Source organism: Fonsecaea nubica (genome assembly GCF_001646965.1).
Source record: "Fonsecaea nubica strain CBS 269.64 chromosome Unknown Scaff56, whole genome shotgun sequence".
NCBI lineage: Eukaryota > Fungi > Ascomycota > Eurotiomycetes > Chaetothyriales > Herpotrichiellaceae > Fonsecaea > Fonsecaea nubica.
In genome coordinates this window covers 153805-177563 of record NW_019173729.1, presented here as the reverse complement: position 1 = coordinate 177563, position 23759 = coordinate 153805, and the positions used below count along the sequence as shown (strand labels likewise).

Below are 23759 nucleotides of genomic sequence, written 5' to 3'. Positions count from 1 at the left end.
TAACACTCAAACTCGATTCGGCCTCAAAAGAAGTACCCAAAGACAAGGAGCGGACATCTGCAGCCAAAGGCAGACAATGAAGAGAAGGACACGGAGGCATGAATAGGTATCGGGACAAGGTAAAGGGAGATGTTGACAGGTCATGCCATGACACAGGTTGGAAGGGAAGGTCCATGGCTCAAGCCCTGGCAGCCGCGTGTCTTTGGCAACCGGCATACTTGATTGACGGGAAGAGCGATCGCAGTCAGCATGATGAAGAGACACTGAAAGGAGTGTTGGTTATGTTGGCAAAATTTGAAGGTGCTTTGTATGATCAAACTGCGGCATGGTTAGTACATAGCAATCAATCCAGCGCTTGAGACTGCTGGACCAGGCTGTAGGAAGCCCAAGACTAGCTGCGCACACAAAGGTCATTGTACCACAGAACAACATGAGGCAGTACAAGTTGGCCTAGTCCCATGCACATTAAACCATCTCTGCAGCACAAGACAGGCGTGGCAACATCCTGAGATATGGTCTCTAGAATTAGGGATTAGCCTCATTCGCCAGATCGGAAGCCTTTAGCCGCCACCCGCTCCAGGCGTTGCTTGATACATATCGAACTCGACAACTTGCTCAATGGTGTGGCCTATGGTGCATAAAAGCAGGAGATGCAGTATGTTGGCGAGGTTTGTTGCTGGAGCAGGGAGATACCTCACTCAACATGACCATCTGCAATGTGCGCGCGTATATGACATGACGAAGAGGAGACAACGTCAAAGTTGAGTATTGGGTTAGCACAACACGAGAACTCATGGGATACTAGGTACACGAATTACCACACTGGTCAAGAATAAATCCTTGCACAGCGATGGAGGGGTGGATATGAGATCATCGCAATGGAGATTGGGTTGATCTTGATCAAGTGGTGAGGGTGGAGATGGGTGTCAGAACAGACCGGGGTCCATTTTTACATGAAGGAGGAAGGAGTACCTCGTACTCGCCCATATATAGGTACCTATGGAGAAAGAGGATTGTAGACTATCTAATTCAACGACCTCCCCACTGTTACTTTGCAGGGTGTATTACGTCCAGACGTATGTACCGAGTACTATGTACGAGTACCTCACGGAGTGTGACGAAGGAGCACGAGCGGCGAGCGCAGGCACAATGAGCGCCATGGCACGGTGGGCTTGCGGATATTAATTAATAAATTACGGGATCGCAGCCTCATTAGCCCTGTCAATGCTTGTATTATTATCTCAGTCCCACGCAGCGACACGCTATTCATGGCACTAAAGAGTAGCCAAGTCGATGGACCACGCATCTGACTCGCCAGATCGAGGCTTGCCCGGACTCAAAGTCTTGAATATTTAAGTATGTAATCAGTGTCGAAGAACAATGGAGTATGTACCTCGTACCTCCTCCTACAGGCAAGACAGTATAGGTACTCGTACTCAGTACAAGACTCAATGGATGTCTCACGGATAGCAAGCCTTCGATAGCCACCATTTTGTCATTGGTCTAAGCCACCACTATTATTTGCCCCTTGACATCCATCGATACCTTCCAGTCTTCACCCTGGCCCATGTGCGATCGACATCTGGTTTGACGACTCTGGGGTAGGCCTAGTAAACCAAGATCAAATGTGTTCGGGAACAGCCTTGCCAGCATCAAGATTGTGACGGAAAGTCCGAGGGTCCTGTCAGATAATAGGTTCTCGGATGAGTTGCATGATTCGTCGCCGACATATCTGGGATCACACCAAGGATTCTGAGATTGTTTCCATGCAGGAACAGGAACAAGGAACAGGACACTTCGCATGGACGGCAGGCTGGTGTTTCAGAACTGCGCCCTGGTCCTTGTCTAGCTGAGTTTTGAAGGTGGAGCAACGGGCTGCAACGGTTCAAGGGTCTGCAGGCGAACGTGTTGAAACTAGCCAAAGAGGCCAATAGGGTGCCTGTGCCTGGGCAAGCTAATTCTCCATAAAGAATAGCCCCAACCGTAATAAGCCCCGAGTGCCCCTCATCGGCTGCGAGATACCGAGACCTCGCCCCATTCGCTGCCCGTTAGCCAGGTACCAGGTACTGCCTTGTCACCAGCCTGCATCGTCTGCGCTGCTGGCACCAGCTTCAAACCTCCTGACACGGCTTCTCTCTCACTTGTTGTATCACCTTTTCTCCCACACGTTCGTTTCCGTTCATTCGCTCGCCGTCCTGTGGTCGTGCTTTCCGCTCCTTCTCAATCTCGTCTTTGTCCTCTCTCAGGTCACTCTGTGCTCGTTCAGCCTGATTCGGTCCATGTCTGTCGACTCTTCTTTTCGCTAGATACCCAGACTGCTATTTCTCTATTGCAGAGCAATCCTCCCCGTCGCTCCTTACGCACCAGTGCCATACATTCGTTCTCCTGTTCGCTCGTTTTATCGCGCTCGATTTCTCTTCATCCGATCCATCGCGGACAGGTGCCTGCAACTTCTTTGTGCCTTTATTTTCACCGACACACACCTCGCAACCAGTTTTGCGGCCTATCCACCTAGGTTGAGCCTCTTCCCAGCCCATTCGTAACCCAAGTCAGCGAGATCTGGCGCTCGAACCATCCATTGAATCCCGCACATCCGACCAACTCTGAAAGAAGGAAGCGCAGGAGCGCAGGAAGGCGGCCAGGCATTGATACAGCAGATCACACAAGGTACGCAGCTTCATGAGCACAAGAGACGATTCTCGAAGGGTTCGGACGAGCCTTGTCATGTAACGAGAGTGCTCCCGGAGACGACCTAGTGGACGGTGAATGCCTTGTCGAGCATACTGACACAATGGGAATAGTCTTGTCTTGTCTCCTTGCACGAGCAGAGATTTACAGACTTGTCACATACAGCACCACCGTCAACTTCTCTGAATCCCTCACGCATGTCGGGAACATGCCTACACACTTCTAAAGCCTGGAAGAACTCCAAGTCCTGCTGAAACGCGGCAAAGGAGTCCAACACGCTTGAATTTACCCCAAATCACCATCGAGGTCTAGATACGAAGCCATAGCTGCCATGGATCCCTATCAGACTCAACAGCCACAACCCAGTCATGAAGCCCGCTTTCACTACTCCAAACCTAACTATGCTCAACCTTCGCAATACCAACAGTTTCCTCCACATCCATCAGTGAGAGTACCCCCGAATGTCAAGTTAAGTGCCCGCCAAGTGCCCGCCGGCGTTGGCACTGCTCCTCCTCCTATCAGGTTTGACAGCTCTTCTCGCCAGCAGCAGCAGAAACCTACAGGGAATGGAATTCTGGTGCAGAATTTCAGATTCCCTATTGCTCCACCAATACCTCCATCTTCAGGAAGAATCAGACATGACCCTTCGCAGTCGCCAGGTCGCAAGTACAATATGCATCAGTCCTACATGTCATCAGTAGCCGACGAATATGCTACTCCCGGAACAACACCTGGATCGAGATCAAGAGGATTCCCAACCCCAACGTCCAAACGCTACTCAGGTTCTGTTTATGCTGAAAGTGAAGCTCTAGGCCCTGAGGAGCGGTTCTATCCAGGTGATCCAGATGAATATGATGATGAATCAGACCTGGCCGGTTCGCCAGATCCAATGCCACAAGTCGTGCGGCAAGCAAGCCTCGGGAAACGAGCCAAGCCAGCCCTTACTACTATCAGGAATCGAGACAGTCAGATCGAGCAGAATATCCCAGAGGAATTTCCTGCTCCCCCCACTCACATCAACCCCAAAGCGACTATGGAAGCCCTCAGTGCAGCGGTGGCTGCTGGTATGGGTACCCAACATACCGGGTCGGGTACGGGTACCCCTATCTCGCGCAGTCACACTCCTGTTAGGATGCCATTTGACACATCCCCGTCCTCTACCTCGGCGGATAAAGAGTATCTACAGACTCCCAAATCTCCGAATACAATCTCTTCTGGAATGCTTCTTACTCAGACCCCTGCCTCGTCACATTCCCAGAAATCTACCAACAATCTGCTTGGCTTGGGTATTGAGCAGCCGGCGATGAGTGACAAGATCCCTGCCAATCGAAGACCGCCTCGGTTGGACATGGACGCTGTCAGGGAAGCCGAGAGTCGTGGCAGCACAACCAGTCTGGCAGATTTGATCAGACGGGCAACAAAGCTTGCAGCCAATCTCGACAGAGGAAAGACTGCAAGCCGACTGGGCATGTTGGACATGTGGGGTAGTGGTGAAAAGCTGGGCCCTAACAATCGTCATTCGACCATGTCCGACATGCTGTCAGCTTTCCCTGCTCCAGCTATAGGTGGTACCCCGACGAAACGAGATACGCTGTGGCCATTAGGTGAAAAGGGCGATGGCTACGCCTCAACCACCGATCTGTCCAAAAGCCACCGCACAAAACAACGGCGGAAGTGCTGCGGCCTGTCATTACCTATTTTCATCCTCGTCCTTGTTGTCATCATCATTCTCATTGCCGCCGCTGTATTAATACCCATATTCCTAATTCTTGTACCAAAACAACACCGATCTGCCAGCCTCAGCAACTGTGCTGCCAGTCATCCTTGTCGCAATGGGGGAACCAGCATAGTGAGCAACGACGCTTGCGTCTGTGTCTGCTCCAACGGGTTTACCGGGAGCCAGTGTGAAACGTCGGAAAACACAGGGGATTGTATGACCATTACGTTGAATGACGGGGATAACGAGTACAAAAATGCAACCATGGGCCTATCGATCCTCCCAACCCTTTCGGATGCACAGACGCGGTTCGACATCGCTCTCAACATCTCGACGATATTATCACTTTTCTCGTCCCACAATCTGTCCTGTACGGGTGAAAATTCTCTGGTGGACTTCAACTCAAGTGTTTCGAACCTGGGAACAAGGAGGACGAGACGATTCATCATGCTACCTGGCTTTGAGCCCAATCCGCCTGTGATCAACAAGCCTCATCTACCTCAAGTAACTGCACGTGCAGAACCAGCCTGCTCAGGATCATCTCTTGAGAGGAGACAGGATGGTGGCGACGCAGGAACTTCGACTTCTAATGGAATTGTCTTCCAAGCGAGCTCACCAATTGTAGGGCCAGTCAGCCCAACAGAAGCTGTAGTCACTGGGACCTCGTCTGTCACGAGCGCGACTACAACGACTGACGCTGGTTCGGCCACAACAACGGCGTCACAATCGCCCTCTACAACGAGCACTGGTGCCTCCGAACCTTCCTCGACAGCCATCAGTAGCGAGAAGCTCGACTTTGCCAAAGTTGTCGTTCTCTTCGTCCTCCAAGAGTCTCAAGGCATGACTGCAGCGGTAAACGCCCAGCAGCGCATAGACTCGTTCTTCGCTCAGCAGACAAAGGGCAACGCCACATCCGACAAGGTGGACGTTGGGTTTGAAAGCTTAGCACTCACGGCAAACTTTGACAAATTCACCATTATCGAGGGCGATGGACAGGTCGTGGGTGGAAAAGAGGGTTCATAGTCGGGATGAAGAGTGATGTGAGCCCAGATGCGGCCGGCACTTACCATTGTTTGCAAAGCCATGATGTCGTAAACGACATTGGGATATCCCTTTGAAGATGAAGATGAATTTCTCCCTGGCACCATCTGAGGCTCCATATCGAAACGTCGAGGGATGTCACAGGATTTGGTCGGGACAGCTATTGTTGGAAATACCAGCGGGCGTCAAATGAGGTGACAGCGTCTTGGCTACGTGTGCGTATACCAACGAGCGTTTCTTTAATGTCGTACTATTCGCGGTGAAGCTTCATGTATGAGGTTTTTTGAGTGCTGGAAGACAAAAATTACTGACTGGCTGGCTGGCTGGGTACCTATGTTTGAGCCAACGCTTTACTTTGCCACACGTGTATGATACGGACCAAGGTAGACTTGATTCACATGCATGCACAAGACTTTCTTTCTTTTCCTTCTCCTTTTATTCTTATTCTTGTTCTTGTTCTTGTTTGCTTCTTGTTTCTTCTGCGCCAATCCGATTGAGGATATGATAGAATCGAGTCGTTTCATAACACCGAGTTCGAGTTCGAGTTCGAGTTCGAGTTCGAGTTCGACTACGTATTCCGGTACATACAGTAGTTCTACCGTGTTGTGGGGGGAGGGGGGGGAGGTGGCACTATGAATCTCGCATCTATTCTGACTCGCCCACCCTCTTCCTAAGCTATTCATCTTCAAAAATTGATGGAAAGGGGACAACAGAGACGAGAACACAGAGTAAAGTCGTGCTGTGCTGTTTGGTACCAGTTTCATGATATCGTTCTTCGACAGGACATGCTCTCATTTCTAGTCTTCTCGTAGCCACTCCCCGTCTCCAAGCAGCAAATACATACTTGAAAGCTGGAGCTGCTCTCCTCACAAAGCACCTTCTCTCCCCCATGATAGTATTCACCCAACAGATGCTCGCTGAAGCGCTGGCCAATAAAGTGCACTCTTCCCACACTATCTGTCCATCGTTGATACCCGTCATCAACCCTCTTTGGATCCGCCCTCTAGTCTCGCAAAAGCTGGTCGATTTCTTCCTTGGACAGACCTAACAGGTAGGCCAAGTCCAGCATACTCTCACCAATGTTCAGGCGGGCAGGGGCTTCCATTTGGACCTTGGATTTGGCTTTCCATGCCACACCCAGACCAGCCGTCTTGAGCATGGGAATGTCATTTGCGCCATCCCCGACTGCCATTGTCTGTACAAGAGGAATTCCTTTGTTGCCTGCTAAGCTTATCAACAGGTTACGCTTGTGCTGAGAGTCAACAATTGGGTACGAAGATTCGAGTTCTCCCGTCAGTGTGCTGGAGTCAGGGTCAACCGCGAGGTGGTTCGCAAACGCATGGTCGAGCCCCAATTCCCCAGCAAGCCAATTCGCAAGTGGCTGGAATCCACCACTGAAAACAGCAAGAGTGAAACCGAGTCTTTTCAGGCATTTACACAACTCTTTCGCTCCTGGGGTGATGACAATCTTGGGCTTGAGCCGTTCAAACACGTCACTTGGCACACCCTTCAGCAATGCTACTCTTGCTTTTAGAGATGCAGCAAAGTCGAGTTCCCCGTTCATGGCGCGCTCGGTAATAGCAGCAACTTTGTCTTTGACGCCCACAAAGGCGGCGATCTCGTCAATCACTTCCTGACAGATGAGGGTGGAGTCCATGTCAAAGACACAAAGACGTTTGTGTCGACGGAAGACATTGGAGGGTTGCAGAATGACCTCGCAATTCCATTCTCTTTCGAATTTATAGATCGATTCGTGCTTGGAGATGAGAGAGAACGGCAAGTATTCGGGGTTAGGAGGGGGGCTAAAAGTAATCTCCATTACTCTTGGTTTGAATGGATCCGGAGCCAGGCATCGATGGGAAGAAGTCAGTTGCCTCTCCTCAGGAGTATTGTGCACCAGAAGACTGTCAAGTGTAGAGAGGAAATGGGTCAAACATAGTTGAGATATGTAGGCACCATACAGATGATCAAGAGGTTCAGGTTCAGGTGCAGGCGGCTCAAGAGGATATTCTGAGATGCTTGTTGTCGGTGCGGAGCCTTCAGCAATCTCGGGGACCGGTATTGGATCTGTCGGTCTGGCCGGGGGAGATTGATCTGGGTGGATATGGGGATGTCGCGGCGCGCTCGAATTGTAGAAGATGGTTGCGACAAGTCTTGCCGGATCACCAACCTCAGGAACACAATTAGTGTGGGATATTGTGTAAATGGTTCCACTCTCTTGAGCCACTATCGGCGAAGGTGGGATGGCACTGATGGATCTTCTCGACGCGCTGGAGAGGGAAAGATTCGAAACGACGCTTCGAGGGACTCGGGGTGGTTGCTCCAGAACTCCATCGATGCTCGCCGAGGGCCCTGTTTGGCGCGATTTGTATTCAAGATGGTCGTCGAGAAATGTGCTGGCGCCCAGAGAGTCCTTTCCCAAGCTAAGCTTGTGAGATCGAGAAGGCGACGCCATTTCCAGGACGAGCTGAGATCACTCAATTCTCCGAGTTGGCAATGAGGTCGTGCGACAGCTTCGGAGGTAGAAAGGTACTCGCTGTCCTGAAGCCGCACTAGGTCGACGTTGGAGAGCAACAGGGACGGATGAGGGGTGCGATCGACGGGATGCAAAACGACGTCATAGCATCTCGAGGCCAATGCAGGAACAACCCATTGAGGCTCAGATCAGCATGGAGGGACAATGGAGAAAAGACTGGGTGAGTATTCTGAGTGGCAGTTCGCCAAGATCCCTACCATTGAGGTTGCCTGGTAAAACGACCTCAAGCTTACCTGCAAGTGGAAGGATTGAACTGGGGAAAATACCTCCACCAGTTCGCGTGGCAGAACAAAAACAAAAAATTCGGGAGAGATTGTAGCGAATTGGATGAAGGGCAACAATCGCAGGCAAAAAGCGCAGTTTGTTCAACTTTGTTGCGGCCAAGCATCCCGTGACCTCGAGGCAATCTGGCAGTTGTGCTCACGTGCATTTCCTTGCACTTGCTGCACGTGAGGCTTGGCGAGATTGAGCACGCAAGGCACGATAAAATCCTTCATCGGGGCTCGGCAAATCCCCGCGCCCGGCTGTCGCTCTCACAGGTTCGGTCCAGACTCGAGAGATCTCAACGTTACTTCTACTCATATTGGGGGCTGTCGTCAATCTGTCACAATCTCACGACATCGTTGACCTTCTCTTCGCAATTTGCAGTCTTGCTACTCCCGCATTCTTCGTGTCTTGGCTTGGATGAGGTGCTCGCAGGGGAGCTGTCACGTAAGTTGTAACGAAGGACGCTGCGCTCCGATTGCCTAGCCGCACACGGAGGTATAGAAAATGGGGCCTAGCTGAGCCCGGAGACCCTATCCTCCAAGTTAGGTACGCATGTAATCCAGATTTTCTCCGACTTCCGATATCCTACGGTTCTCGGGTGAGAAGGCCAGCAAATGACACAAGACGTTCAACGTCGAGAAAGGGCGGCATCCAATGACGATGGGGAAGGCTCTTTGCCTCCTCGATCACGCCATCGACCAAGGGATGAGGCAGTTGAGCGATGAGTGACTGTTTTTGCAAATTTTGGCACCGGATCGCGAGGCTCTCAACTCCTAGTTCGCTCCACTGCTGAATTGCGTGCTCAACGATGATATCGCAGCAGGTTGATTTGTAAAAAGGTGAGCTTCCAGCACTTTCATCATTCCCCCCCGTGTTGTTGTCAGTCGGATCGCTTTTCAATGGGTTTCCTCTCGCGCTTCTCGTCTTCCCTCGCCCAAGTCTCTTACCTCTTCAACCCGTTTGCCTCAAGTGAGCTCGACATGTCTTCAGGAGCCGAGACCCCGTGTGGGAGTGGCCGCAGCAGCCCCTCATTAGGCGGTGCCGACTCTGGCTACTCTTCAGGTGCCAATAGTGAAAGTGAATTGTCTGAGGTGTACTTCACCAAACAACACCTTCGTTTTCTCAACCGCCAACTTCAGTTCCTCGAACCCCAGGAGATCCTCAGATGGGCCATCACCACCCTTCCCAACCTCTACCAGACCACGGCCTTTGGCCTGACAGGACTCGTCCAGCTGGACATGCTGTCCAAGCTCAAGGTCCCTCGCCCGCAGATGGTGGATCTCATCTTCCTCGACACCCTCCATCACTTCCCTGAAACCTTGGAGCTGGTGGACAAGGTGCGGGAAAGATATCCTTTGGTCAACATCCATGTGTTCAAGCCAGCCGAAGTTGAGACTGCAGAAGAGTTCAAGGAGAAATATGGCGACAGGCTATGGGAGAAGGATGACAACAGATATGACTATCTGGTCAAGGTTGAGCCTGCACAGCGGGCTTACCGTCAGCTGCAGGCATATGCTGTTCTCACCGGCCGGAGAAGAAGCCAAGGTGGCGCCAGAGGATCCTTGGACATCATTGAAGTCGACGAGGCCGGTCTGCTCAAGATCAATCCCATGGCCAACTGGAGCTTCAACCAGATTCAGCAGTACATCAAGGACAATGACGTCCCATACAATGCCTTGCTGGATCGGGGTTATAAGAGTGTCGGGGATTGGCACTCAACCCAACCTGTCAAGGAAGGTGAGGACGAACGTGCAGGCCGATGGAAGGGTCAACAGAAAACGGAGTGCGGCATTCACAATCCCCGCTCCAAATATGCACAGTACTTGATGGAACAAGAAAAGAAGAGAGAGCGGGAAGCTCTGGAACAAGCGCTTCAAAAGGTCAGGCTCGAGGCGCAATCATAAAACGAGGTCTGAAGCAATCCTCGTGTTTGGCAGCATAGCGTCGGTGTTCGGGACTTCGGCCATCGGTGATGGCATGGATGCATTTTCCTAGTGGGTTTCACATATTAGAGACATGAGCGACACGATATCAGCATTTGCATGCAGCATCAGGGGGTGGATGATGGATTAGTGAGTGTTATCGAGGGAGGGAAAAGAGCGTGGTGGCCGCGGTGGCCGCCCCGCGCCTTTACAGAAGCACGAGAGGGTTCAAAAGAGGCATGGAGTTTCTTGGCAACAGCAGCGCCGACTTTGTGATTTAGACGAACAGAAGGACATCAGCCCCCATTAGGGCAGGCGCTCTGTCCAACGCTGGGAGGCCCTGACGCCCCAAAGCCCCCCTTGTCGATAGATTTATCAAAGGTGCAGATTATCTGACCGCCCATTCTCTCTTGCTCATCCGCTTCCCATTTGCATCAAGGTCCTCTTTTTGCGTGGCTGGTTGTGTTGCACTCCCCCATGGAGACACCGCCTCTTGCCCGCAGTCATGCTTGCAAAAGCGCAGTCCGCAAGGAAAACTCTTTTGCCTGTCCAGTCAGAAACAAAATTCATAGAGTACTTGGTGGCTTTTGTGTCAACCTCCTGTCCTGTTATCTGTCCTCCCTCCCCCATCGTTGAACATGGCAACGGAGATCGGCAGCCTTAGCGAGACCCAAAGAGAGTGGTTGGCCTCAACAATCCCATAAGGCAAGCCCTTCGGCCCCCTCCTTTTCCACAAGGGACCATTCTGTCGAGCGCCAAACGGACACCACTGCCAGGCACCGGAACTCGGTGCAAGCTTCGACACAGGCATGGTACATAGCTTCGGACGCAGCCAACCGCTACTATTGGAGATGATCACGGGGGATCCTTACTCGGTATAGGGGTTGCAGTAGGCAGGGGTCGCGCACACCATACATCATTCAGGGTTCGTAAAAATTTGTGCGCGGGCTCAGCCGTGGCGGGGATTGCAACAAACGAGAATAGAGTAGGTTTCTTACTATTTGGCCTTGGCCGCTCGCATTGGACGTGGTTATAATACTTCTTTTAGGATATTTCCCTCTCTGAGATCTCTGTCTATTCAGTGCTGTCCTTTTTCTCTTGTCACTGCCCTTCCTTTAGCGTTTGTCCCACTCAACGCTGCGTGCCGAGCAAAGCAATACTCTGACGTCTTCCCTGGCAAACCCCCCTCCTACCCAGTCACCATGGCCAACCCACCTCACGGAGGAGTTCTCAAAGATCTCCTGACTCGAGATGCCCCTCGACATGCCGAGCTTGAAGCTGAGGCTGAGAAATTGCCGGCGGTCATTCTCACCGAGCGACAATTGTGTGATCTGGAACTCATTATGAATGGTGGTTTCTCCCCGCTTGAGGGTTTCATGAACGAGAAGGACTACAATGGTGTCGTTGAGAACCTGAGACTCGCGAGCGGTGCTCTCTTCAGCATGCCCATCTGCCTGGATATCGGGGCCCAGATAATTGAGCGCCTCAAGATCAAGCCAGGGTCTCGGATTACCCTCCGAGATTTTCGAGACGATCGCAACCTTGCCATTATTACCGTGGACGACGTCTACAGGCCAGACAAGAAGAAGGAGGCACAGGAAGTCTTTGGAGGAGATCCAGAACATCCGGCCATCAAGTACCTGATGCAATCGACCAAAGAGTTCTACGTGGGTGGCAAGATCGAGGCCGTGAACAAGCTCAATCACTACGACTATGTGGCGCTGCGATACACGCCCTCGGAACTCAGGGTGCACTTTGAGAAGCTTGGGTGGACTCGTGTGGTGGCCTTCCAGACTCGAAACCCCATGCACCGGGCGCATCGTGAACTGACTGTCCGCGCCGCCCGTGCGCGTCAGGCCAATGTGCTCATCCACCCTGTCGTGGGTCTGACGAAACCTGGTGACATTGACCACTTCACTCGAGTGCGTGTCTATGAAGCCCTTATGCCCCGTTATCCCAACGGAATGGCCGTCCTAGGCTTGCTTGGACTTGCCATGAGAATGGGAGGCCCTCGCGAGGCCATTTGGCATGCTATCATCCGAAAGAACCACGGTGCTACCCACTTCATCATTGGCCGGGACCACGCAGGTCCTGGCAAGAACAGCTCAGGAAAGGATTTCTATGGTCCATATGACGCCCAACATGCGGTCGAGAAATACCGTGCCGAGTTGGGCATTGAGGTCGTGGAATTCCAGATGATGACCTATCTACCAGATACAGACGAGTACCGACCGAAGGATCAAGTCCCTGAAGGTGTGAAAACCTTGGACATCTCTGGCACCGAGTTGCGCAGACGCTTGAGAGTTGGTGCTCCTATTCCGGAGTGGTTCTCCTACCCGGAAGTTGTGAAAGTATTGAGGGAGTCGAACCCTCCTCGCGCAAAACAAGGCTTCACCATCTTTCTGACCGGCTACCAAAATTCCGGCAAGGACGCCATCGCACGAGCCCTACAAGTCACATTCAACGAACAAGGCGGCCGTCCCGTTACCCTCCTTCTGGGTGAGACCGTCCGTCACGAGCTGTCCTCCGAACTGGGCTTCACAAGAGAGGACCGCGACACCAACATCGCGCGTATCGCCTTTGTTGCTGCGGAACTGACCAAAGCTGGCGCTGCTGTGATCGCAGCACCAATTGCACCCTTTGAGGAAGCCCGCCAGGAAGCTCGGGACACCATCCAGCAATATGGCAGTTTCTTCTTGGTCCACGTCGCGACCAGCCTCGAGTTCTGTGAAAAGACGGATAAGCGTGGCGTCTATGCGCGGGCTCGGAGGAACTCGATCAAGAACTTTACTGGTATCAACGATCCGTATGAGAAGCCCTCGAATGCAGATTTGACCGTAGACTGCGAGAAGCAGTCTGTCAGGAGTATTGTCCACGAAATTGTGTTGATGCTGGAGAGCCAGGGCTTCCTGGGCAATGTGTAGATGCAATTTATGAGCATGAGAATGGATTGGATCAATGTATGGTGATGGGTAGTTAGAGGATCTGAAGAACATGTGGCCTGGTTATATAGACACTTTTGGTATCCTAGAAATATCTTGCTTGGGTCAAATGCATTACCTGCTCCACAGTTATAGAGAGGCTTAAAAGGCAATTTTCGGTAAACGCAAGGCTGAGAGGCGAGGCAGGCGCCAAGGACGCGTCAAGGCTCAGAGGGCATCTGAGCTCATGTCAACCTGCGGCCAGACGTTGCTCCAAACAACCAACCACCAATCTCTGACTTTGGCTTCCTCGACCTCTTGGGACTCTCTTGCTGTCTTCCTAGTATTTGTATCACTATTCAAATACCATCTCGAGTCTTCGGTTCCCATTCTTCATCCGCCACCATGTCAGACGGCACCATCTTCAAGCCGGAGAAGGACTTTACGAAAGAGGCGGACAAGATTCTCCCCGAAGCAGAAGCACTAGCGAAGGTAGAGATGCTGGTCACTTCCATGAATAATCTGGCTGATGTTCTGCGCAGAAAGATCTTCACAAAGCCATTGACAAGATTCTGCTGCTTGAGAAGCAAGCAAGACAAGTACGTGTTTGATGACCGGAGATCCCGTGCCCTGCCCTTCGCTAACTATTGCTGCAGTCCTCAGATCTCGCGACAACCTCCCGATGTCTAGTTACCATTGTTACGCTATGCAAAGAGGCCGGGGATTGGAGCTTGATGAACGAGCAAGTCCTGCTCCTGTCGAAGAAACATGGCCAACTCAAACAAGCCATCACAAACATGGTGCAAGTTGTCATGGGCTTCCTTGACGACACACCGAATCTTGATACAAAGCTCAGTGTCATTGAGGCGCTCCGGACCGTGACCGAGGGCAAGGTGCGCAAAGTGATTCCATTGTATCGATGTGCCATCAGACTGACGGGGCCAATAGATCTTCGTCGAGGTCGAACGTGCCAGAATCACCCGAATACTTTCCAACATCAAGAAAGAGCAAGGCGACATTAAATCAGCATGTGATATCCTCTGCGAACTCCAAGTGGAAACTTTCGGCTCGATGACGAGAAGAGAAAAGACAGAATTCATCCTAGAACAGGTGGCACTGTGTATACAGAACAACGACTGGACGCAGGCCGGTATTCTAAGCAGAAAAATCAGCACAAGATATTTTGCCCGAAAGCCGAAGAAGACACCTGAGCAGTTGGAAAAGGAGAGGAAGGAGAAAGAAGCAAAGAAGAAGTCTGAGGAGCAGTCTGAACAGGAGCCAGAAGACGACGTGACAGACCTCAAACTGCGATATTACGAACAACAGATCACACTGGCAAAACACGAAGACAAATACCTCGAAGTATGCAAACATTACCGACAAGTTTTGGATACGGAGTCCGTCGAGAACAATCCTGAACAGCTCCATGCCGTTCTCCAAAGAGTCATCTACTTTGTCTTGCTCGCCCCGTACGATAACGAACAGTCTGATCTTCTACACCGCATCTATCAGGACAGTCGCAATTCTGAAATTCCCAAAGACGCAGCACTCTTGAAACAGTTCACCATTCCGGAGCTCATGCGATGGCCCATGGTCGAGCAGCAATATGGTGAACACCTTTGCTCAACTGACATCTTTTCCAAAACCTCGGACGCGAGTGATCCGCAGGCTCATACGCGATACGAAGCACTGAGGCATCGAGTGATTGAGCACAATGTTCGCGTCATTGCGAAGTATTATACACGCATCACGTTCCCGCGTTTGACGGAGCTCTTGGATCTCTCGGATGATGAGACCGAGAAGTACATATCAGACCTTGTGACGAAGAAGACGGTGTACGCGCGTATCGATAGGCCTGCTCGAGTGGTGAGCTTCGAAGTGAAACGCGGACCGGATGAGGTGTTGGACGAATGGGGCAACAGCATGAAAGGGCTATTGCAGCTTTTGGAGAGGGTGGGACATTTGATGCAGAGAGAGGAGATGATGGCGAGGATTCAGCCCAAAGAGGAAGTCAAAAGAGCCAAGGCGTAGTTCACCGAGGAATTCTGATGAGATTCTGCAGGTTGAGAAGGAAATTGTATCAGTATGTCGCTGTTCAAGGCTGGGAGCACGCTCTATTTCAATGCTGTGGCTCCAAGTTACATTTAGAGTGGCGGTCTCGGGAGATCAGTGCATGGATGCAATGGGAATGGACGGTTTCTTTCAGCGTCCGGAACACAAAATTGAGGACAATTAGACTGGTGCAGGTCGAGACAAGAGCATTCAGGAACTGGGTGATCCAGATGGGTCAATGTTGAAGCTCTGAGTTGATACACTAGAAGAGTAATCGACAGGATGTCCCGTGGTCCTGTCAAGCTGCTCGTCATTACGGGCCAGGAATGTGTTTTCCAAAGGATCCAGGAACGCTGATTGACAGAAGTCACTCAAATATAATTACCACGTGTCGAGGTATATGGTCGTGCAGTACGGGGTACAGGGCATTGGCATCCGACCAAATAATAGATTTATGTGCTACACGCTCCCAACGCGTTTCCTCGCCACACTCATACCATATCATATCATATCAACCATGACATGAGTTTACAGCAATTCCCGCAGGCATCAAAATCGAATGACCTAGCTGTGCTCTCAATACCCAGCGATCGGGGAATCAATGCAACATACATATCAACCAACCAACTTTACCATCCTACAGTTGCGGACCTACATAGCTAGGTTGAATTTGACGACAACAGGAAGTTCCAACGAAAACAATGACACAAAACCTTCCTCTTCCACCCCCCGGGACGATTTCTCTCGCCGCATTCCGCGAGGCGCTCGGACTATACCCCTCGCTGGTCGAGAAGGTGTATAGATCCAAGTTGAAGAACGACGACAAGAAAGTCACTGAGGCGTTGAAGCGCGACCGCTGGAGGTTTGAGGAGTTGCCTGCCGCTGTTGCTGCTGCTGCTGCTTCTGAAGGTGCTGGCGGTGCTGGTCCTGCGCCAGCGTCCAAGACGGACAAGAGTAAGACGAAGCAGACGAAGAAGAATGGATCTTCCGGCGCGCAAGGTAGCGGCGGCGGCGGAGGGCTGACGAAAGATGATGTTGAGAGGTTGGTGCAGTGGAAGATGTGAGTTTGTTCTTTGTCAAGTCAAGTCAAGTCGATTCTAGTCCCTAAGTACGCGTGCCTCTGTTTGAGGGTTTGTTTCTACTACGCGAGTGGGATGGAAGCGTGTTCATTGTCGATCCCTACCTGGGTCATGAGATTATTTCCCTCTATTCCTGGGCCATTGTGTGTGGTTGTCGCAGCACAGAAGGAGCTTGAACCACGCCCTGGACTCGATGCTTGGAGCCTCACATCATCACCGGCCGGCAAAAAGCATGTTTCCTTTTCAAGGGAGAGAACGGTTATGACCGTACTACGAGCGTCTCATCCGCCATCGTTGCCTTCTTTCCTCGGGGCTCCACACCCGAGTCTGGATATGAGAAGCTGACCCATTTCGCCCGTCTTTCAGAACCCACGGCCACTCGCGGCCCTTTCTCCCAGCCATGGTGCGCAAGAACGACGCTTCGGCGGTTCAAGCCCAGACGTCTCTGGCCTTTGCGAAACTCCTCTCATCGTCTTCATCAACCTCAAAATCAACTTCAGGCTCCTCGCCCCGCCCGTCCCGTCCATCCACCGCCGCCATAACCGACGCCCTCGACGCCGTCTGCAAACTGACCGGCATCGGCCCCGCCACGGGGACCTTGATCCTCAACGTCTTCGACCCGGTCCACGTCCCCTTCTTCCAGGACGAGATGTACCTGTGGTTTTTTCCATCCGCGGACAAAAAGCTCAAGTACTCGCTCAAGGAGTACACGGCGCTGCTCGAGGCCGCGGGGCCGGTGTTGGAGAGGTTGAACGTCACGGCCCGCGAGTTGGAACAGGTCGCTTACGTCCTGGGTCATGTGGATTTGTTGGAGGGGGTGGAGCGGAAGGGCTTGCTCGACGCGTTTGACGAGCATCCGGGGCTCGATGAGGCGGGGGTTCGTGGTGAGGGCGAGGGCGAGGGCGAAGATGATGACGATGATGCGAAGGACAACACCCCTCAACAACCACAGCCACAGCCAACACCGGCTCAGAAAGGCAGGAAACGGACAGCTCTAGCAAAGGACGAAGACAATAAAGAGGAAACCCAGGCACCGAAACGACGATCACAACGCAAAAGATGATTGATATCAATGTCCCCTCAAAAGGAGGCCGCGACTTAGGACCTAAGGCTGGGGAGAGATTATAAATTGATTAACTATTTGATTTTCCTTCCACAACGGCCGGTGTTGGAACTCCCCCCCAAAAAGAAGAGATTATCTACGCCGCGGGTTGGAAGAGCAACAAACGTTTGTCCCGTTTCTTTTTGATTTTTCCCACCACCATTTGTCCCAAAACGCAATGCTTGCAGAGAAACACAACATAGCAAGGAAGGAATTATCAACCAATTGTTCCCCGGGCTCTTTCAACTTCGTTTTGTCAGATTTACAGGACAAGACCCAACCCAGCGAGAGCAAGGGCCACGATGCCACGGCCCAGCTCCAGGGTTGGTGCGGCGTTGTCGGACGAGGAGCCGTCGGTGGCACTAGCGCTGGCGCTGGCGGTCGTGGAAGTGCCGTCGCCAAACGAGAAGTCGGTTGATGAGGCACTGCCGGAGGCAGTGGTGGCGGGTGCAGTGGTGCTGGGGGCCGCGGACACGGGTGTGCTGCTGGTGGACGGGTAGGCGGACGCGGCCACACAGTATTGGTCACGCTGCTGTTGGACGGTCGTAACGCCCGAGTCGTTGGGGCAGTTGTTGTAGCAGGTCAGCAGGTTGCCGTACTGCGTGCACAGGCAGCCGTAGTCGGTGCTCTGGCACGAGTTCACCTGTCCCTGGATGGTGGCAAGGCAGGCATCGAGAATGCTGTTCGCATTTTGTTAGCAAAGTTCTTGGTTGCTTGAAGGGCAATGGGGCGTCCAATGGTCTCACTTTTGGGCGGCACAGGTCGAGGTCGAGGTCGAGGTGGTTGCCGAGCTGGTGGCTGTCTGAGCAGCTGCCAGGGAGGCAATGGATGCCAACAGAAGAGTTGTCAACTGCATGATTGATAGGTGTCGAGGAAGCGAAGGTTGAGATATGGTGCCAAAAATGCTATTCAACGAAAGACTCGAAACTGAGCAGGAGTGAGGAGCAAAAAACGAATGTATGTAACGGAGACAACAATACACAATGACAAGCCTATTACCGCTGTATATAGACACCACGAGAAACAAAGCAACAGGGACGAAAAAAAGGGGATTGGCGTTTCTGGGGGAAAGGAGTAAAAGATAAATACGAGTGGAAAATAATAGTCGCTCGCTCGCTAGCTAGCTAGCCAGCTAGCCTACCCAGCACCAATGCCTGACATGCACGCGGTAACCCTCAACGACCCTTGACAGCGATTGGGAAAACAATGGGCTTGTCAGAGTGGACAGGATAGATTTTGGACTGGGGTTTGGTTCAGACTGGTTCGACTTGGCTGGATTGAGGCCTGAACCCCCGTGGCGTGGCGGCTCCAAAGCGACACGGGCCGGAGGATTGTCCAGTCGGATACATTCAAGGAGTCCGGAGGTTGTGGGGAAAAGACAAGCATTGACCCCCGATCATCTCGTTAGACGGAGCGACGGATCTCCCTTTCAGTGGCTAGCCCCTTGCGTGGCATTGGCCGCCACCAGACTGAGACATGCCTTTGCATCTTGCTTGTTCACCTGTGACTGTGCCTCTTTCTCTTTTTTTCCCGCTGGTGGGAACAAGTCAGACATTTGACAGTGAGAATTCAAAAGAAGGGTGTGTTGGTGCCGGCCATGCGGTTGGTGGATTCTGGTTTCTCGGAGGACAGCTGGCTGGTCAACAATTGTTTCGGACAAGGGCTCCCCCTATCCACTCGACCTCGTGTACGAGTAGGGAGTCCATGTTACGTCAAAGACATCAATCGCCTGGCAGCAAGGGTAGAGGAATGACAACAACATGTGATGGAAAATGCCTTGCTTGGTGCAGACGGTGCAGCAGGTGGTGGTGCTGCGGCTGTGGGAAAAGTGACAGTGATGGAAATTAGCATCGGCGCTAACACCGGTGCCAAGACTGACCAGTGTTGCCTGTGGAAGATTGATTTGTTCTAGGAAGAGTTTAGCTCACTTAGCCACTCTAAGTCCATTCCCTGCGCTATCACGTACAGAAGCAGCCCACTTTAAATAGATTTTCTACCCCTTACCAAGTATTTCTCCTTCAGTTGGATCAAGGTTGCTGGACAAGGGCGGAGTGCGGAGTACTCGTACAGCACCTTGCACCTGTTGACCAATGGTATTGTCTTTCACTATTCACGTACAAGGTGGTTTCCTTGAAGCATGGTTGGTCGGAATGGGTTTGTTGTTCACGTTCCTCGGACTTGGGGAAATCTCCTGGTTGACTGAAGCATGTCTAGTGGACGTGTCTTGACCTCAAATCTTCAACTGTCAAAAGGGTGGAGATGACGGACAATCCGAGAAACAACCAACTCAAACTATTCCGAAAATAGTAGTGTGCCAGAACTGCCACACTCCGCTGATGGGACCGGGATTCGATTGTTTCTGACGGCCTGCAGAAGCTACCAGGAGACCAAGGTTGGGTACATCGACGGACATAAAGAGAAGGGTTGTTTCTACACATGGTAGGGCCAGACACCTTTTTGCGAGTCTATTACCTCTTACGAGAACTCTTGTTACTTCTAAAACCCCAAAGGTGGTGCTTGGGAGTATTCCGGCCGTACTCCACACAAAGAAACAGCAAAACTGACGGGTGGATCCTCAGTACAATTGTGCATGTTGTCAATGAGCTCAACTGCCAGCTGGTCGCTCTGAGACAGAGTTTCGAACACTCGTTTGGACATTCCAAACCGTGACCAACGTCCCAGATATCCCAAGTCGGGGTATTGTCGCTTCAGGCAGATGGCCTAGATTCATGTCGATACTATGGTGTTCAGCGAAGCCCTGTAGCTCCCACTAACCCTGGCTGGACTTCCATACCAGCATCTCAGCCTCATCGAGGTGTGTCACACACGGGCCGATATGCAGCGAGCGGGGAAGATCCCTTATTCAGAAGAAAGCGGGAGAAAGACTAATGTCGTCTGTGTCATGCAAGTTTCAGTCGATTCTGGAATCCCACTCACCGTATCAACCTGCAGTGTGGTTCGTCCACTCCTTTCTTGTGGCGGGACATGGTATTTTCCAATGTTGTTTCTGTTTCCACGGCATTAAGACTCTAAGAAGGAAAAGCTTGAAGAGGAATCATCGGTACGACGTTAATCAGTCTTCATCGATTAGTCAGGCTTCTTTCCACGGCCTTGGCGGACGGCGATCTGATCGGTATATGGTCAATCTGTTGTGCAGCAGACTGTCGTGTCTGCATAGGAAGCGCACACTATTTCCCATCAATGTTGTGCTGATGACGGAAATCTGACATGCCACCTGGCTGAAACGTATTTTGAATGCTTGTTGCACAAGGTCTTGATACAGACGCACCGAAGACGATCATATAGTCCACTGTCTTAATCGACCCTTCAACTCCATCAGCCTCTTGCCAACTCCTTGTATCACCCAAGACCTCACCTAGGAATGGCAAGGACGAAGTACACAGGTCCAAGACAGAGGAATGCCTACCAGACCAGCACCGAGTACATTGCTGCCGAAGGTACGATGACAACAGCAGGATCTCCTGCTGACTTCGAGTTTGGCAATTTCCATGGCCGCACTTTATCTGAATTTTCTGGCAGATTATTGTCGCCGATACTGTGTCGGTTTGGATTCGCGCTGCCCCATGTTCCCTGCTTTATAATATGCACTGTCCTTTCGGTATCATTCGGGAATTGGATACAGAAGGCACAAGGATGGATGGGCCCTAGAGAGCCCCTTGCCGCAAGATCGCTCTTGGACAAGGAGGACTGAGTATCTTGCCACGGTCACGGCTGGGTCCTGACACTGCGAGTACTCTTAGATAATGTCCAACCCAGCAGTTGAAGATCGCTCATCATCGATCCAGGTGCAGTGATGTGGAAACATGGTAACGACGAGGACTTGCAAAGTGGCGACAGGCCATATTTACCGTGATTCAGCAGACGTTCACCTTTTTAAGTTCTCTCTCAAGATCATCAGCCGACAACACTCCTTCGGTCCAGCATTTTTCGATAATAGATCCTAGCCACACCTCGCTTGTCGACGGAAGTGTTTCCCGTCGAGGCCAGGTTGTCGCATCTCCTGGCCCGGTCCAATCCTGATAAATATCAAAACGACAATGTTGGCCAGTTATGATCTCAAACATCACTGCCCCAAATTGTCCAATGTCGGTCAGAATAGAATAGCCGTATCTATCGCAGCGGTCCAAGTCCCAGTCGGGGTCCATCAAAGAGGATTCGGAGAAGTCAATAAGCCTGAGATTCATCATATCGTCATATACGATATTATCCAGCCGGAAGTCACATATGAGAATACGTTTAGAATGTGCATAGGCCATAATACGCGCCAATTGAAGTAACCAGGAGAGCTGGCGCGCCCTTGTCGGCCGGACATCGACCAAATACTTGCGAAGGTCGCCAACCATCAAGGGCATCTGGATCGAGGGATCTTCCGAGTCGACGTTATAACAGGGGATGATCCCAGGATGGTCACCCAGCCTTTTGTATATAGCCTTTTCATGCCGAAAAGACTTGATGGCGACGGCGAGCTCGTCGTAGGAGTCGCCTGCATCAGCGTTCAATATTCTATCGTCAACTGGCACTCCGTCGATTTCAAACACCTTGGATATCAGAGGGATTTTGAGGGCGTATCCTTCTCGATTGACGACAATTCCCGCACCGCCCACTCCAATGACCTCCTCTTGCACAACTGTGCCGTCTAGATATAGGTAATTTGCGATGTGCGAAGTCATGGATGGTCAAGTATGTAGGTCGTATTTGACACGTAGTATTCAGGGCCAAGGTGTTTGATGGGGCGTGTGAAGAGGGCTAAACGGGTTCGGATTTTCGTGTCGTCTTGTCTAGATTCTGATTGACGAAGACTTGAATGTGGAGGGGGCAAAAATCTCGATCACAAAATATCTGTATACAGATTTCATGGGTCGAGAGGTTTCAGGTGAGGCTGTTCTTTGCCATTGGCGCAGTCTAGATTTCCTGATTGAGCGAATAAGTGATTTTGGCTTGTTTGTTTCGCCTCTCCACCACCAACCCTCTGCTACCCAAGCAGCCAGGTTCGGTGCTTGCCACAACACACACATTAGACCGCGTCTCCTACAGCCTAGCGGGAGACAAGATGCGGCGGTCGTAATGGTGGTGATACTGTATCTGTCGATGGTGACATGGTGGCTGCCGGAGTGGCGAGTGACCTGGATTCCGGCGGAAAAGGCCAATTCGCGAATCGTTCAACCGTGAGATGATTCGCTCTTGGGATGGACTTTCCTCACTCACCATCGTATAAGGATGCTATCAGCGCAGCCTTGTCGGAATGCGGCTTGTCGGAATGGCTCGGGTGCTTCAAAGGATCCTGTTACGCGTGCACCGAGTCCAGCAGCCATGCTGGGTGCCTGCAAATCCGACTGCGGTTTAGGTAAGCACGACGAATCTAAAACTGGCGACAATCATGGCACAGATCCACGAGCTTCATTCACAACCTCACCACGCAATGATCCGATTTGTTCTTGCTCCAAGGCGGCTTGAACCTCAAGGCCCTGCCCGTCGTCGAGACCGCGAACCGCGGGTCACTATGCCATGGGATACGTATGTCGATGCGTACAAAATTTAACCGGGACACGTCAACTGCGCCAAAAACCCCAACGTTGTTCGTTGCTCCTCACACGCTCGCGCTAGGCACAGACTGCCAGTCTTGATCCGAGAGTGTGGCTCTGCTTTTCGCCGTGCTGAAGCTGGGTGGACGCTTTTCTGGCGAATGCAGATGTTCGACGCTGCATTTGACAGCACACTTACTCCTGCGGATATTGCATAAGCCTCAAAAAGTTTGGTGTAGGCCAGGGTGTGTTGGCTATCCAAGTGGACGCGAACGAATCCTCAGGTCGGCTTAACAGAACTGCTCGGAGACAACGCACAATGAGAGACAGGCTAGGGCTAAAGCATGATGGCCTTGTCGAGGGAACGCACTCAGAAGACAAGAGGGTCATGAAGGGAGCTTTTCGCTGAACAAATAGATGACGACAGAAGATGGAACCCCTGCCTTGGAGTCATCTGAAGGAGACAGTTTTGACTGCTCTCATCCAAATCAATGGCCTCGGGAAAGGGTAGCCACCGCCCTCCTTAGTTGCTTGCGCCACCAACCACCTATCAGGAAACCAACCGCCGGATGCATGAATGCACGATTCTTCCGTTGACCTCTATGGTTTCAAGGTTATGGATCAATTTCCAGGCGCCTGATCCCATCAAGTTCCCTTTACCGAGGGAAAAAAGCGACTGGACAGGTAGGAAAGCCTCCTCAAATGCCTCAGGTCTGGGTGCAAACACAGGGATGAGCTGCCATCACTTCTCGAAGCAACCCCCTGCGCAAGAGTCTACCGAGCACACCAGCTGTTATCGTCTCTCTCGACTTTGACACAAGCAGGGTGGACACAGACCCATAACCTTGTAACCCTGTGTACCTTTCCAGCACTACCCGCTCCGTGACTCCT

The 23759-nt window shown here is 51.8% G+C and overlaps 9 protein-coding genes across 9 annotated transcripts; 6 read left to right on the top strand and 3 right to left on the bottom strand.

Annotated features, from left to right (window-relative positions):
- Positions 1–3019: 3019 nt before the first annotated feature.
- AYO20_07785 (hypothetical protein) lies at positions 3020–5428 on the top strand (the record flags this gene model as incomplete). The annotated part of the gene is made up of 1 exon (XM_022646069.1): positions 3020–5428. One exon carries the CDS (start codon positions 3020–3022, stop codon positions 5426–5428), a length of 2409 nt encoding a protein of 802 aa, XP_022498008.1.
- A 1021-nt stretch (positions 5429–6449) lies between these two features.
- On the bottom strand, positions 6450–7901 carry AYO20_07784 (phosphoserine phosphatase SerB; the record flags this gene model as incomplete). The annotated part of the gene is made up of 1 exon (XM_022646068.1): positions 6450–7901. The coding sequence occupies one exon, from the start codon at positions 7899–7901 to the stop codon at positions 6450–6452; it is 1452 nt and encodes a 483-aa protein (XP_022498007.1).
- A 1247-nt stretch (positions 7902–9148) lies between these two features.
- Positions 9149–10153, top strand: AYO20_07783 (phosphoadenosine phosphosulfate reductase; the record flags this gene model as incomplete). Its single annotated transcript, XM_022646067.1, has 1 exon — positions 9149–10153. One exon carries the CDS (start codon positions 9149–9151, stop codon positions 10151–10153), a length of 1005 nt encoding a protein of 334 aa, XP_022498006.1.
- Positions 10154–11373: 1220 nt separating this feature from the next.
- On the top strand, positions 11374–13095 carry AYO20_07782 (sulfate adenylyltransferase; the record flags this gene model as incomplete). The annotated part of the gene is made up of 1 exon (XM_022646066.1): positions 11374–13095. One exon carries the CDS (start codon positions 11374–11376, stop codon positions 13093–13095), a length of 1722 nt encoding a protein of 573 aa, XP_022498005.1.
- Positions 13096–13497: 402 nt separating this feature from the next.
- On the top strand, positions 13498–15123 carry AYO20_07781 (hypothetical protein; the record flags this gene model as incomplete). The annotated part of the gene is made up of 4 exons (XM_022646065.1): positions 13498–13584; positions 13635–13691; positions 13749–13985; positions 14041–15123. 4 exons carry the CDS (start codon positions 13498–13500, stop codon positions 15121–15123), a joined length of 1464 nt encoding a protein of 487 aa, XP_022498004.1.
- Positions 15124–15845: 722 nt separating this feature from the next.
- Positions 15846–16208, top strand: AYO20_07780 (hypothetical protein; the record flags this gene model as incomplete). Its single annotated transcript, XM_022646064.1, has 1 exon — positions 15846–16208. One exon carries the CDS (start codon positions 15846–15848, stop codon positions 16206–16208), a length of 363 nt encoding a protein of 120 aa, XP_022498003.1.
- A 415-nt stretch (positions 16209–16623) lies between these two features.
- Positions 16624–17286, top strand: AYO20_07779 (hypothetical protein; the record flags this gene model as incomplete). Its single annotated transcript, XM_022646063.1, has 1 exon — positions 16624–17286. The coding sequence occupies one exon, from the start codon at positions 16624–16626 to the stop codon at positions 17284–17286; it is 663 nt and encodes a 220-aa protein (XP_022498002.1).
- Positions 17287–17587: 301 nt separating this feature from the next.
- Positions 17588–18181, bottom strand: AYO20_07778 (hypothetical protein; the record flags this gene model as incomplete). The annotated part of the gene is made up of 2 exons (XM_022646062.1): positions 17588–18005; positions 18072–18181. 2 exons carry the CDS (start codon positions 18179–18181, stop codon positions 17588–17590), a joined length of 528 nt encoding a protein of 175 aa, XP_022498001.1.
- A 3019-nt stretch (positions 18182–21200) lies between these two features.
- On the bottom strand, positions 21201–22016 carry AYO20_07777 (hypothetical protein; the record flags this gene model as incomplete). The annotated part of the gene is made up of 1 exon (XM_022646061.1): positions 21201–22016. One exon carries the CDS (start codon positions 22014–22016, stop codon positions 21201–21203), a length of 816 nt encoding a protein of 271 aa, XP_022498000.1.
- Positions 22017–23759: the final 1743 nt, after the last annotated feature.